Source organism: Mixophyes fleayi, chromosome 12 (genome assembly GCF_038048845.1).
Source record: "Mixophyes fleayi isolate aMixFle1 chromosome 12, aMixFle1.hap1, whole genome shotgun sequence".
Lineage (NCBI taxonomy): Eukaryota > Metazoa > Chordata > Amphibia > Anura > Limnodynastidae > Mixophyes > Mixophyes fleayi.
Window position 1 is genome coordinate 56,296,498 of NC_134413.1, and position 12,447 is coordinate 56,308,944.

The 12,447-nt window shown below is 43.0% G+C and overlaps 1 protein-coding gene across 1 annotated transcript in view; it reads right to left on the reverse strand.

The window, feature by feature from the left end:
• The window catches only part of NUSAP1 (nucleolar and spindle associated protein 1), an 89,024-nt gene that overhangs the window by 62,835 nt on the left and 13,742 nt on the right, over positions 1-12,447 (reverse strand). Inside the window, exon 3 of the mRNA XM_075192952.1 lies at positions 1,494-1,623. Coding sequence (XP_075049053.1) covers positions 1,494-1,623 — 130 coding nt within the window. The remainder of the gene's footprint in view (positions 1-1,493; positions 1,624-12,447) is intronic.

Consider the following 12,447-nt stretch of genomic DNA (forward strand, 5'->3'; position numbering starts at 1 on the left):
GATGACCCAGCAGCCTCCTCTCTCCCGCAGCTGTCACTGACGTCAATATTCAGCGACAGATGCGGGAGTGAGGAGGCTGCTGGGTCCCGGCGCCGCGCGGATTGGTAAGTTTATGTGTTCTTTGTTTTTTCCTATGGCTGGCTCGCGGCACCCCAGTGACAGCGCCACACCACCCCTGGGAGCCGTGGCGCACACTTTGGGAACCGCCGCCTTACAGTACACAGGATAGAAAAGGGGGAGAAGCAGGAGGTTTTAAAATGGCTGTCTATTCTGGTGACTGCACACGAGGAGTGAGAGACTGCCATGGGGGAAGTGCAGAAGATGGAAACCACTCCCCCCAAGGCCCAGCTCTGGACTGGCTATCGTCCAAGTATGACAATCACCTCAACCAATCCAGAGCCTAGCAGGGCTCACTGAGATAGTGACCCTTGCCTGACCCTGTTCCCCGAGCTAAAAATAGAAACCTTATCTCTAAACAAAATGACTGCTTTTCGTAAAAAGCAGCCAGCTCAGGGAACCACTGCGATTTCAACCCCCTCTCTCTCAGCGCTGTGCTGAGAGAGAGTTTCACTTACATGCTGCCAACACTCCAGACACAGTGTGTGCTAGGAAGCTTCTGTTTATCAGCACAGGACGGCGGACACAGCCCGCGTCGACTGTGCCCGGCTCCTTGGAGGGCTAAAAATCAGAAGAGGGAGCAGGCAGAAAGAGGCACCTCCACGACACCTCTGCTCCTCACCTGCAGACAGCGCACAGCCGTCCATGCTGTGCGCGACATATAGAGGCTCTCCCCGCTGATAAAAAAAATCATTCGCGCCAGCAGCAGCTGCGGGAGAATTGGCCAGACAGAGCACGAAGAGAGGAAGGAAGGGGAAGCATGCTTACCCCGACTCCTCTCATAATAGCGGGCAGCGGGACCTGACTGACTGACAGCCGGCTACGCGGCTCAGAGAGCCGCCGGCTGTCAAACCCACGGCGACAGGAGTCTTCGCTAACACAAAATAAAAGCTAAAATAAATCAAAATTGGCTGCTAGGCAGCCCCGCGCACAGCCCGTTCGCTGGGCACTTAAACTAGACTGGCCTCTAGCAGGTGGTGGTGTATAGATGGGGTGGAGCCAGAGCTTTGTTTAACTAAAGTTAAAGCGCCAGTGTTCGCCTGTCCCTACTCTGTACCAAAAGGTCCCGGTGTCCCCCAAGGATGTCAGAGAAATAAGATTTATTTTTTTCTCCAACAGGGAACGTACTGCTTCTTATGAAACTATAGTGACACTCAAAATAAAATACAAACTTATACTTATCTCTCCTTATAATTCCCCCCTCCACCTATAATTTAAGCAGGTGTAACCACTGCTCGAATTTAAAATGTATAAAATCCATTATTTCCTTAAATTTTTAGAACACCACACTCTCTATAATGTCAGTTTGGGACTGTAGTTTATGGTGATGGTATAAAGAGGGAGCACTGTACATTCCAAAAATTTTGTTAACATACTTTGGCTCTTTGTAGTTATTTCTGTGGTTGCTAAAGTCTTAGCAGGAATTTCTGTCCTCGGTCGTTTCCTTTGCCTTTTTGCAGATCTGGGCTTGGCACTTTCTTGTGCATCTTTGTCATTACTGGTTTCCTAAAGATTAAAATGAACAATATTTTCATATACATTGAACACCTACTGCATAATCTGCTATGAATTCTGCAGCCTATTAGGAACATTTTATAAAAAAAAAAAAAAAAAAAAAAGGAGCAGACTGCCCAGCCCAAGGTAGCCCACTATGGGACCAGCCCAGGGAGCAGATGCCCCCTGCCACCCAGCCCAGCCTGCCCCTGGATATGGGAACACTACAGGACATTGTGAAGGCTTGTAATGAGTATGTGAATAAGAATTGTAAATGGTAATGATTGTTGTATATGGGAACAGTGATGATTGGGATTGCGATATTGATCGATAGATAATGTTGAGATTGACTGACATATGGAAACAGGATGATAATATATGTATGCATGGAACAATATGCTATGGAGAATTATGAGAATATGGATGCTTATGGAATTACAAGGAGCACTACTCAATAGTGATGTTCTACTAGAGAGCAGGGATGTTGTTCTGTCACAGAAGTATTATTTGTAGTATAAAGGACTGGAGCAGGCGAGACTTATGAGCAAAAGTGTAAAAAGAGTGTGTGTAATTAAACTATCTAGGAACAGTGTATGGCAATAGGAAGTACATAATCGCCTTTTTAATACACCCCATTTCCTTCAACAGTTCTTAATACAAGAGGGGAGTATACTGTACTTTTTTGCCTTCTAGGACTATTGGATGCAATACTGTTACATATCCTACACACAAAGTAACACCTATGACATCAAGTGACTATTATAAAGGACTAACCATTCCATGCCTTAAAATGTATTTTAAAAAAAAAAATAGAAAGGGAGCATGTGTAAAAATAGACGATGGTGCACGATTGTCCATTTGCAGAGTTCGACATTAAGACAGTTTCCGTTTCACCTCTCCTCCATAATCTATACCTCAACTCACAGCCTGCTTGTCAATCTTATAGAGTTGTGCTAAACCTGCAATTATACCATCTAAGATCATTAATATTATACGGGATGTTCTGTAATGTTAGTTTTCCAAAATGAAATAATGTTTGAAATGGTCTGTGATATCAGTGAATTTATTGATGTCATTTTTCATCATAGTATGAATGCTGTCATAAAATCTTTTGGGCTGGGTTAAATTAAGGATGCATGCAACCCAATTTCCAATGAGAGAGAGTGAGTGTGTCCCACTATGGATATAACCTTTATTCAGAGTTTAGTTTTCTTTCAATAAGACATACATTTTAATATGTGCAGATTTAGTTTTTTATGTGCAATTTGATATCATAAATTTATGTGAAGCATATGCTTTCCCTAGTTTCAGGTTATGGTGCCTTCAATTACACTTCATACATTTAATGATCTAATTTTGTACCCAAGGTGATTACACAAGTGTTCAGGGGCATTCTACCAGTTGTAAACTGTTTATATAGTTTGCAAACCAAAAACTTGAGCTTCCGCAGAGAATCGGTCAATGGCTATATTTTTTTTCCCTCTCTTTATACTTTAAAATGGTCTCCTTAGCACCACGTTCAGGACTTCTATGCCCCCAAGGAGTACAGATCTCATCTATGCAAAGGGATCATAGTAGTTATATGTTTATCAGGCGAATGTACATATTTGAAATACAATATGGACTAGATATTAAATGCTTTTGATCAACCTCACTTCAAAAGATGCAATAGCTTTTGACTACGGTTAGAGCACCTTTTACTATCATTCTTCATCTCCTGCTCATCCATGAGTCTCCAGTTTAAATCTGGGCGGTGGTCAAACAACCCGCAACCAATCATCATATTTAGAATTTTCCAAGCAGTACAGACTATAGTGAGGGAACTCAGACCTTGAGGGTGGTTGTGACCTGATCACTCATGCGATAGTGTGAGTACAGACTTAAACAAGGAATGGGTGTTCTCATGACACGAGGGATGAAATGGAAGCAAGCAGGAAGTCACAGATTTATGTAGCAGGAGGAGGAGTGTTCCCCAGTAGTAATTTTAGGGTGCCAATTGAACAGATGTAGGTGATTTTTTTTGTGTCAACCTTGCAATAAAGTTTAAAAATAAATGTAGGAGCAGTTGTTTTTTTTAACTTACAATCTTTAGTCTAAGTGTTCAAAACCATACAAAATGTTGTGCTCTCAGCATTTTTACATTTTGCTTCAAGCTCCATTACTACTAAAAATAAGACAAATAAATAAAGGAGAGAAAAAAGAAAAAAAAAAAACCTCTATATATAGTGGTCGGTCATGTTGCTACAATATTTAACTAAATGTATAGTCTATAGCATTTTTCCTCTGTGCAAGCCTCCTGACTATTCGCATTTACAAGTGGCATAATTGTATTCCCTATTTCCTTGGTTATATTTAAAATTCAATTGAATTTCTACAGCCTTACCTAGAGCTGCATGGCTGAAAGTAATCAAAACTTACTTCTAGAAAGTATTTTGGAGTATCAGAGCCAGATTCATCTAGCTACGAATCTGCCTTCTTACGCGGATAATCATCTCTGCGCATGCGCGAAACAGGGAGTTAAAACACCACAATACACTGCTCATACAGAGCATATCAGTCACGGAAAGGAATACGTGTCTCAAACTCCATCGCAAATACATTTGCGATGCTGGCTGACCACTTCAGAAAAAAGGGTTGGGAATGGAAGGAGAGCGGGCGTGGAGTGGGCTGAGATAAGATATCAGTTGAGAAGAGTAGGCGTTCCCTCTGTCCGTGTACGGTAAAATGAGATCAATCGTGTCTCAACTCCTTGGTCAGACTTAAGGCAGCTCAGGGTCATGTTCAAGTCCAAAACAGTTAGCTAAAACAATTAAACTGCTCAAAAAGCATTGTGCGCTTAAAATGTTCACAACTAAATATGCACAACATACATACATATTACTACACATTTTTATTACATTTTTTTTTTTTTTTTTTTTTTTTTTTTAAATGTTCACAATTATTTGGATATATAGATAAAAAATTATCCATTAGTACGTTTCTGTAAAATAAGCCTCTCTCTCTTTCCTGCCATTGGGGGACACTGCGAGACATTGGGGTATAGTAGGTGGGACTAGGAGTTTAGGCACTTATTAAACTTGTTTGTTCCCCTGACTCCTCCCCTACTATGCCCCTCCTCTGTAGCTCAGACTTCAGTTTTTTTTAAGTGCCTAGGAGATAGGACACATTTGTATAGGCTCCTGCCTATACTATAGTTAGAAATAGTTTTATCACTTTTTATTTTATTTCCTCCCTTTACAGGTGCAGCGCAGGGACCCCTTGTTAAAGACCCATAGTTGTGTACAGTCATATCGGCTTCCTGCACTCAGGGTCTCTGCGCAGGGGCGATGAGCAACACAGCTCCCCTCACCATTGCCGGCAGTCGCATGCTCTCCCCCTAGATAGAACGAGCATTGCCTGGGTACACCTATCAGTGCTGCCTACACGGCCGCGTTGGGAGCCAATAGTGTCGGATGGGAGTGAAGCTGACAGCCTCTCCTCCTCATTCAACAGACTGACCGGCAGATCCCCTATGCAACAGGCAACGCGCTGACCGAAATACTCGCAGTTCTGGGCACTATTTTCTTGCAGCGCAGTGTAAGACCAGCCACAGCCAGAGTTGACATCGGCGGTTAGGCTACACATGGAGTCGGCCATTGAAGAAGCGGTCTTGGGGGCAGAACTTCCCCTTTATTCTCGTTACCTTGGCGGGCTTCCTGAGTACGGTAACTATTACAGGTCTCTTGTTAAAGTTACATACAGCGCTCTAAAGGGTGACCCCTCTGTGCCTCTCCTATCGGCTAGCACATTACCTAAGGGTTTGGCTTGCTACAAATAACTGGTTTGTTTACCTTAATATTGTCTTGAAGACAGAGTTCCCAGGTGACATAACTGGTCCAAGACAATTTGCCTCAGGGTGTGGGTGTCTTATTTTAACAGTAAAGTCTGTGCTGATTACTGTTTTTCACATCTACATTAAAGAAGATTATATTATATATATATATCTATATCTATCTATTATATTATTTTTTAAATAGATAAATATAGACAGTTTAACCGTAGCATCAAGTATAATTTACCTTGAGTAGCTTCTCTTACTTGGCAATAGTGATTGTATCGGTCATATGCATTTCAGAATAATTCATACATTACTCCGGGGTAAAAACCCAGCTGGGAGATCCGTATTGCAATGTATGTGTGGGTATACATGCCCAAGCAATAAAGTGCAGATTTATTCTGTGGCACTGTTCCTAACATTGCTTTATGTCTAAGGGACATGTCAAAGGGTAAGCGTCTGTATGGCATTAAATATGTACCTACATGACGAGATCCTGTTTTATTCTGTATCACTTTGTTTAACATTATCTGGCATTTCATACGGGCTCACTAGTACGTATGAGCTGCATTATATCTGTGCCGAATATATTTTTAAACTATCTTTTAAACAGCTTAGCCAGAGGATCTCTGTGCAGCTGACGATGCTGTGGTCTGCGAACGACGTGCCCCCACTTCGGTATCAGCAGCTCGGGAAGAGCCAGTCTGGGTGAAATCATGAACAACATAAGTGGCCGAACTCACTAAGGTGAGGGTAGAGTCTCAAAAGGTACGTGCATTTTTTCCTCATACTCCTACACACACTTCTTCCCAGACAGAAGCAGCTATGTTGCCGTCCTGGTCTAGTCCACCCAGACTTAGAGAAGTTTGCTCACCATCTCGCAGGAGTAAGCAAAATTTGTTTCCCTTCACAGTTGTCCACAGTCTATCAGGATATGGCCCATTCCTCAACAGAGGCTGGCTAGTGGATCTTCATTTAAACACTAAAGCATGCTTAACCCGGAAGGTTTACATCCACTCTCAGGATGGATAGTCTCAGCTTAAAGAGCAGACACACTGTAACCCTTGCTAACTTGAATTTGCGGTTCCATCCGCATTGCCTTAAAGGCTGGTCAGAGTCTCTGACGTTTAGCAGAAGTCCTAAAGAAACAATTATATTGCACAGATTATCTTGTTTTTTCTTCTCCAAATACAGAGAAGAGTTAGAGTAGGGAGCCTCCAGGGTTATCAACCCAGTTTTTGCTGTCGTTCGGCTGTTCCTACGCAGGGTAGGCGCCCATAAAGGATTTTTCTCTGACAGAAAGGGTAATCTGGCCCCCACTTACCTTTCGTGTCAGCTGGCAGTGTGTTTATCAAACCTCAGGTATGACCCGGTTGGATGTAGACAGGACATTCTGCCATGGTCTAGCAGTTAACCAGAGGTGTTCTAGAAATACTGTCCATCAACAGAGCTTCTCACATGGCTCAATTACAGTGAACAGCTTAAACTTTACACAGTTTTAGCATTTACAAAACACCAGTCTATTTTTCAATCCGCACCCTAAGCCTCAGTGACACCCTATTAGAGAAAACGATTTTCCTCATAATAGACTTCGTGTCTGTCTTTTGACAAAAACCAGGTAAACAGTAATAAGCTGGGCAGATTTTCAACTCCCTTCCCTCTCCCACCAGAGAGAATACAGGGGAAGAAACCCTGGAGTTGACAAACCTGTTGCTTTTCAGTTCTCTTATTCTGCTATCCCCTACACAGAGCAGGAGCCGGTAGGGTTTTTTTTATCTAGTTTCTAGCAGAAGGAGTTCTCTAGCCTTTACCTGCCTCTGGTGGTAGGTGTACTTCCCATTTAGGTCAGCTACACCAGGCCTTGACGTTTACGCGTCCAATCCGTTAATCCTCTCTTTTACTCTGAGGTCAGATTGCCACATTGCGAGTCATGCCTAGCCTTACAAAGGGGCTTATAGTACATGTACAGTGGCAGTGAAGTAAAAACCCATAGGCCTAGAGACATCCCCCGGAGGTGGAAGTTATTTATCCCAACCTCCGCCTAGCTTACAGCTAGACGTTTGCTGCCATCACATTTATACTTGCAGCCCCTCTGCAGGCAGCAGATCTGCATTATCGAGTTCGCAGGTGGTCACTTCGCTCACGCATTGCGAGCAGGGAACTTAGTCAGTTTTTGGCCTCAATAGGTATCATAGAGTACTTCTTTTATGTACCTTTTCTGAAAGAGACACCGCTGTCTCTACCGCTTGGGTTGTGCAATAATTGCAGTGCAGGCTTCAACCCCTGCCGTTCATTATCTTCACACAGGGCCTCAGAAGCTCCCTAGGTATTGCTGGTCATGACAGGCTTACTACACAACCTAGTAGGTCAAAATATTACCCTGTGTACACGACCCCCTGCTGGGGGCTTCATCATCTGGCTCTCTCACATTCAGACCTGCATCCAGGCCTGAAAAGCACACAACTTAGCTCAGGACCTACCCAGGTCTTCGCTCATTCTACCACAGCAGATGCGTTTGCTTACGCCTCATCTTTTAGACTCACTTCAACACAGTTCCAGAAGGCTCTGGACAGAATTACCGGTCAGTAACATGAGGTTTTTGTCTGCAAACTAGGATACCAAGGTTCTAGTTGTATCATTTGCATTCCCCACGCCGGCCATCACCCATATCTCCAGGAGATTTTCATCAATAGCAGCTGCCTTCAAGTTATTGGACGCGCATAGCATCTCTTTGCTCTAATCCACTTGTTTACCCTTTGGGTGGTGCTCAGCCACAAGCAGTCAAGAGTGGGTCAGTCGTTCACCTTGTCAGGTGGTCAAGAAACCTGCAGACATTCGGTCTGAGGGGAAAGTGGGGCACTCCAGGGTAATTCCTTTGTGTTCTCCTGGTGGGGGCATAGGGCTTTCCGACAGGGAGCCCAGGTTCCTTTCTCACGTTACCCCGTCTTTATGTTTCTGCTCTCAATCTAATGACCCTCAGGGGGAATTTTCCCATAGCCAAATCTGGCCTCCCTAGAACTTAGGGAGTGTACATGTCAATCACAGGTCCCATTTTCTTGTGGGTGCTATAGAGTTTCTAGAAGGGGGCGCATCCCAGCTAGCCTGGTGACCCGGTGTGTGTCTCGCAAAGCAGGGTTCTCTTAAGTTAGGGGACTAGCGCCTACGTTCCTCCTTTTCCGCTTTCCAGTGCGGCCTCATCTCGTAGTTCAGGACATTTTGCTCTACATCATCTAGTTTGGCGCTGTGGCGTGGGGCGCCCAACCCTTGCGGTCAGAGGGGCCTCGCAAGGGAATGGTTGGTACCTTCAATACAGCCGTAGGGCAGCTTCCTCAGCTGTTCTCTTTGGGCTAGAAACGATATTCTGTTGGTGTAAATTACTAGAATTTCACACGTCCCACTCAGGAATCTCTAAGAGGTTTTTCTTTACGAGTTGGCTCCGATAGGAGTCTCCGCCTTGCTCCCTTCAGAGTTCCCGTTGCTTTCTATCCAGCTCAGCGGAGGGTTGTCTTGTTTAAGGGGTTTCTTCAGGCTCAGCCCACCTTTGGTTGGTCGGGAAAAACCATGGAGTCTAGTTCTTATCAGGGGGCTTGCTTTGGCCTCCTGTGACCCTCTAAATTAGTTAAGCTGTTAACTTAGTGTACGAATGCTCCCTTGGATATCACTGAATTGCTAAAGCTGTTAGCTCACTGTAAGAGTGCTCCCTTAGATATTGCCGAGTTGGTTAGCTGTTAGATCATTGTATGGGTGCTCCCTTGGATATCACATTCCGCAGGGATTCCGGGGCGAGAGTGTGTATGGCTGTCCCACATGTTATTTCCCAGAAATATAGTGGCGCATCGCACAAGGCATTATTGGTTCAGACGATTAGTGCCGGCATCCCATTTTCTCAGGGATTGCGGTCTATCGTTCTTGTGCCCCCTCCTGTTATGTAACGTTTCTCCGGTGTGAGTCAATTTGTGCTCTTCTTTGCACGTTTCTAATGCCCCTTTAGCCTCTCTAGCACTAAAGAGCGCGGGGGGTGTTCAGGTGGTCTCTTGCCAATACATCACGCCCACCATTCTGTCTGTACCCCTCTGCCGGTTCGAGTGGCTTTTAGAGTGCACTCTCCAGGGGGGTTGCAGCTTCTTGGACGGCACATCACAGTAATTTAATGGCGCAGTGGTTCAGTGTGGCAGCGTCTACTTCGGCTGCATGTTGTTTTCTTGGTGGTATGGCTTTACATCCACTGATGCAGGTTTTGGTCACAAAATATTGCGCACAGCCGTTACAGAGCATTCCCGCCCTTAGAGGCAGCTTTGGTATGTCCCCAATGTCTCGCAGTGTCCCCCAATTGCAGGAAAGAGAAAAGAAGATTTTTACTCACCATAAAATCCATTTCTCTAACTCCATTGGGGGACACTGCGCACCCTCCCTTGCTCTGAAAGTAGTGCTGTTCTTAGTGTTACTTTCTTTATTGCTTCTCCTCTCTTCATGGCTTGGTTATACAAAACTGAAGTCTGAGCTATAGAGGGGCATAGTAGGGGAGGAGTCAGGGAAACAAACAAGTTTAATAAGTGCCTAAACTCCTAGTCCTACCTACTATACCCCAATGTCTCGCAGTGTCCCCCAATGGAGTTAGAGAAATGGATTTTACGGTGAATAAAAATCTTTTTTTCTTACAGCCACCTTTGTAATAATGCCACAGTAAAGTGTATGATGTTTGTTGATATTTTGGGCCTTTGGGTTAAATCCGGTACTGCCAGAACTCCGTAATGAGTCCGCTTAATATAGCGCCCTCTGCTGCTTAGTATGTCTGTAGTAAAGATGCCTGTCTTCTCTAGGCCAGTATACTGCATTTTGGAATGCTAGACAGATATCTTCTCTGGAATATGTGGGTCAACTTTGGCACATATTGCATATTATACATACACACATTATATATATATATATATATATATATATATATATATATATATATATATATATATATACATACATACATACACACACACACACACATTGCAACAGAGGCAAGGGGGTGTCAGGCCACATGCAGATGTGTGGCTTCTTGGTAATTACTCTAATGTATTGACTCAGTTTAGTGGTTTTTGTTCTTGATAATGTATTTTAAAAGTTAGTTCCCTTAAATCTCATCTTTTACACGAGATGCTAGCTTTCCACAATGTGTCAAATAGTGCGTGTATTTATAGTTGGTCCAACTATACAGTTGGAAAATCAAATTGCCCACATTTGGTTACGTTCATGGTAATGTAGGCCGATTACCCAAACAGACCCAACAGTTAAGGTTAGCTGATATTTTAAAACTGTACAAGGGCAGGTGGGCAACTATTTTTTTTGGGGGAAAAGTGTATTTAGAAAATGTCAAGTGATATTTGTTTGTAGGGATTTCTTATACATGGTTAGTTTACAATATATGTTTTTTTAATTCTATTATAAACCAATTCGCTTGCAATAAAGCGAGCTAAAGTTTTGTTTGAACACTTGATTAATAAATAAAATAAGTATGAACTGAATTATCGTGATATTTTATTTTTTAAATCCTGTAAGTGGTTGTGTAGGTAGGGCCCCAGTGTAGTGCTTTGCCCTGGGGTCTATAATGGTGTGAAGATGACCCTGTCCACACCCCTCTCCCCTGGGCAGACCAGAATTTTTTATATCTCTAAAAAGCCTCATCAATGTCTAATGGACGGGCAAATGCATTTGTAGCAAGAGGCCTAACAGTTTAAAGTTATGTAACAGTACACATCTTTAGCAAGTCCTGTCTGCTTGTAAAATTAGTGTGCCATGGACTTAGTTGTTTCTTTATTTGTTTTACAGCATACATAGAGCAAGTTTGGCAGCTGCCAGCCCTCCCTCAATCGGTCGCAGAACTACAGCTCGATATTGAGGGCTATCAAAAAAAAAAAAAATGCACATTTTTTTTTTATTATTTTATTTTAAAGTACTAGAAAAATAGAAAAAAATACGGCCATCGCCCTATTTAAATTTGTAGTTATTTTCTTGTTTAATATTTGTAAATTAGTTATTTTTTTGTCATTATTGTAAAAAAAACAAGCCAAAGTTAACAAAAATATTGGTGTGTGTGTCTTTATTAATATATTATAAATGCACAACATGTGGGTCAAAGGTCAATAAAGAATGGATAAGGATTCCAAAAAGACTAACATTTAAGCGACAGATTTTTGTCACAAGTCCATCATCGTTGCAACATTTATATAGCCCTACTAATTGTGGCTCTCAGCAAATGAAGATACAAAGTATTTTGTAAGGAAATCCAGACTAACATGTGAATAACAGTAACTCCATACACATAAGGCAATGGTCAAGACACCAGCACAGGGAGTCAGAGGTGCCAAAGAATAAACCACGATGCAGAAGCGGTGTTTGCTATAGTATTTTGCAAGACAAGAGGATGTTGAAATCACATCCAAGCACAAGCAGTAGCGGACGAAGGGAGGAGGAGAAAAAAAAAAAAGGTTGGCATATGCTATTTCCATGTGAGCAAAAGGAACATGCGCCCTCCACCACAAATCCACCCCTCCAAGAGCTAGGCCATCTGTAGTAATAGCAGACACATAAATAATGTGCCCTGGGGGCAAGATTCATTCAAAAAAGGTATATGGCAAATGCCATAGCTCATTAACTTGTTCCCCAAATCATGTGCCATTGTAGCGATAGACCAAGGTTAACTTCAAGTGTCAAAGCAAAGCCAGTCACACATTGAAAATAACATCCAAACTGTACACAGATGAGTCCATGTTTGGGAATTGAACTCATGACCTCAGTGCTGTAAGGCAGAAGTGCAACCGATGCAAAGCACCATGTTACTCGACTGTGGTGAGCGGTCTGTTTGGATAAAGCCGAGTACATCACATAACATGTAAGCAGTAGATCCAGATGAAACAAGGTTTGCAGACAATGTTGCATTTAACTCCAAGGAGCCGGCCCCCTCCTAATCCCCCCTCTCAGTCCATTCCTAGTAATAAATGTCAGCATGCACATAATAATGTGCATGTGAACTG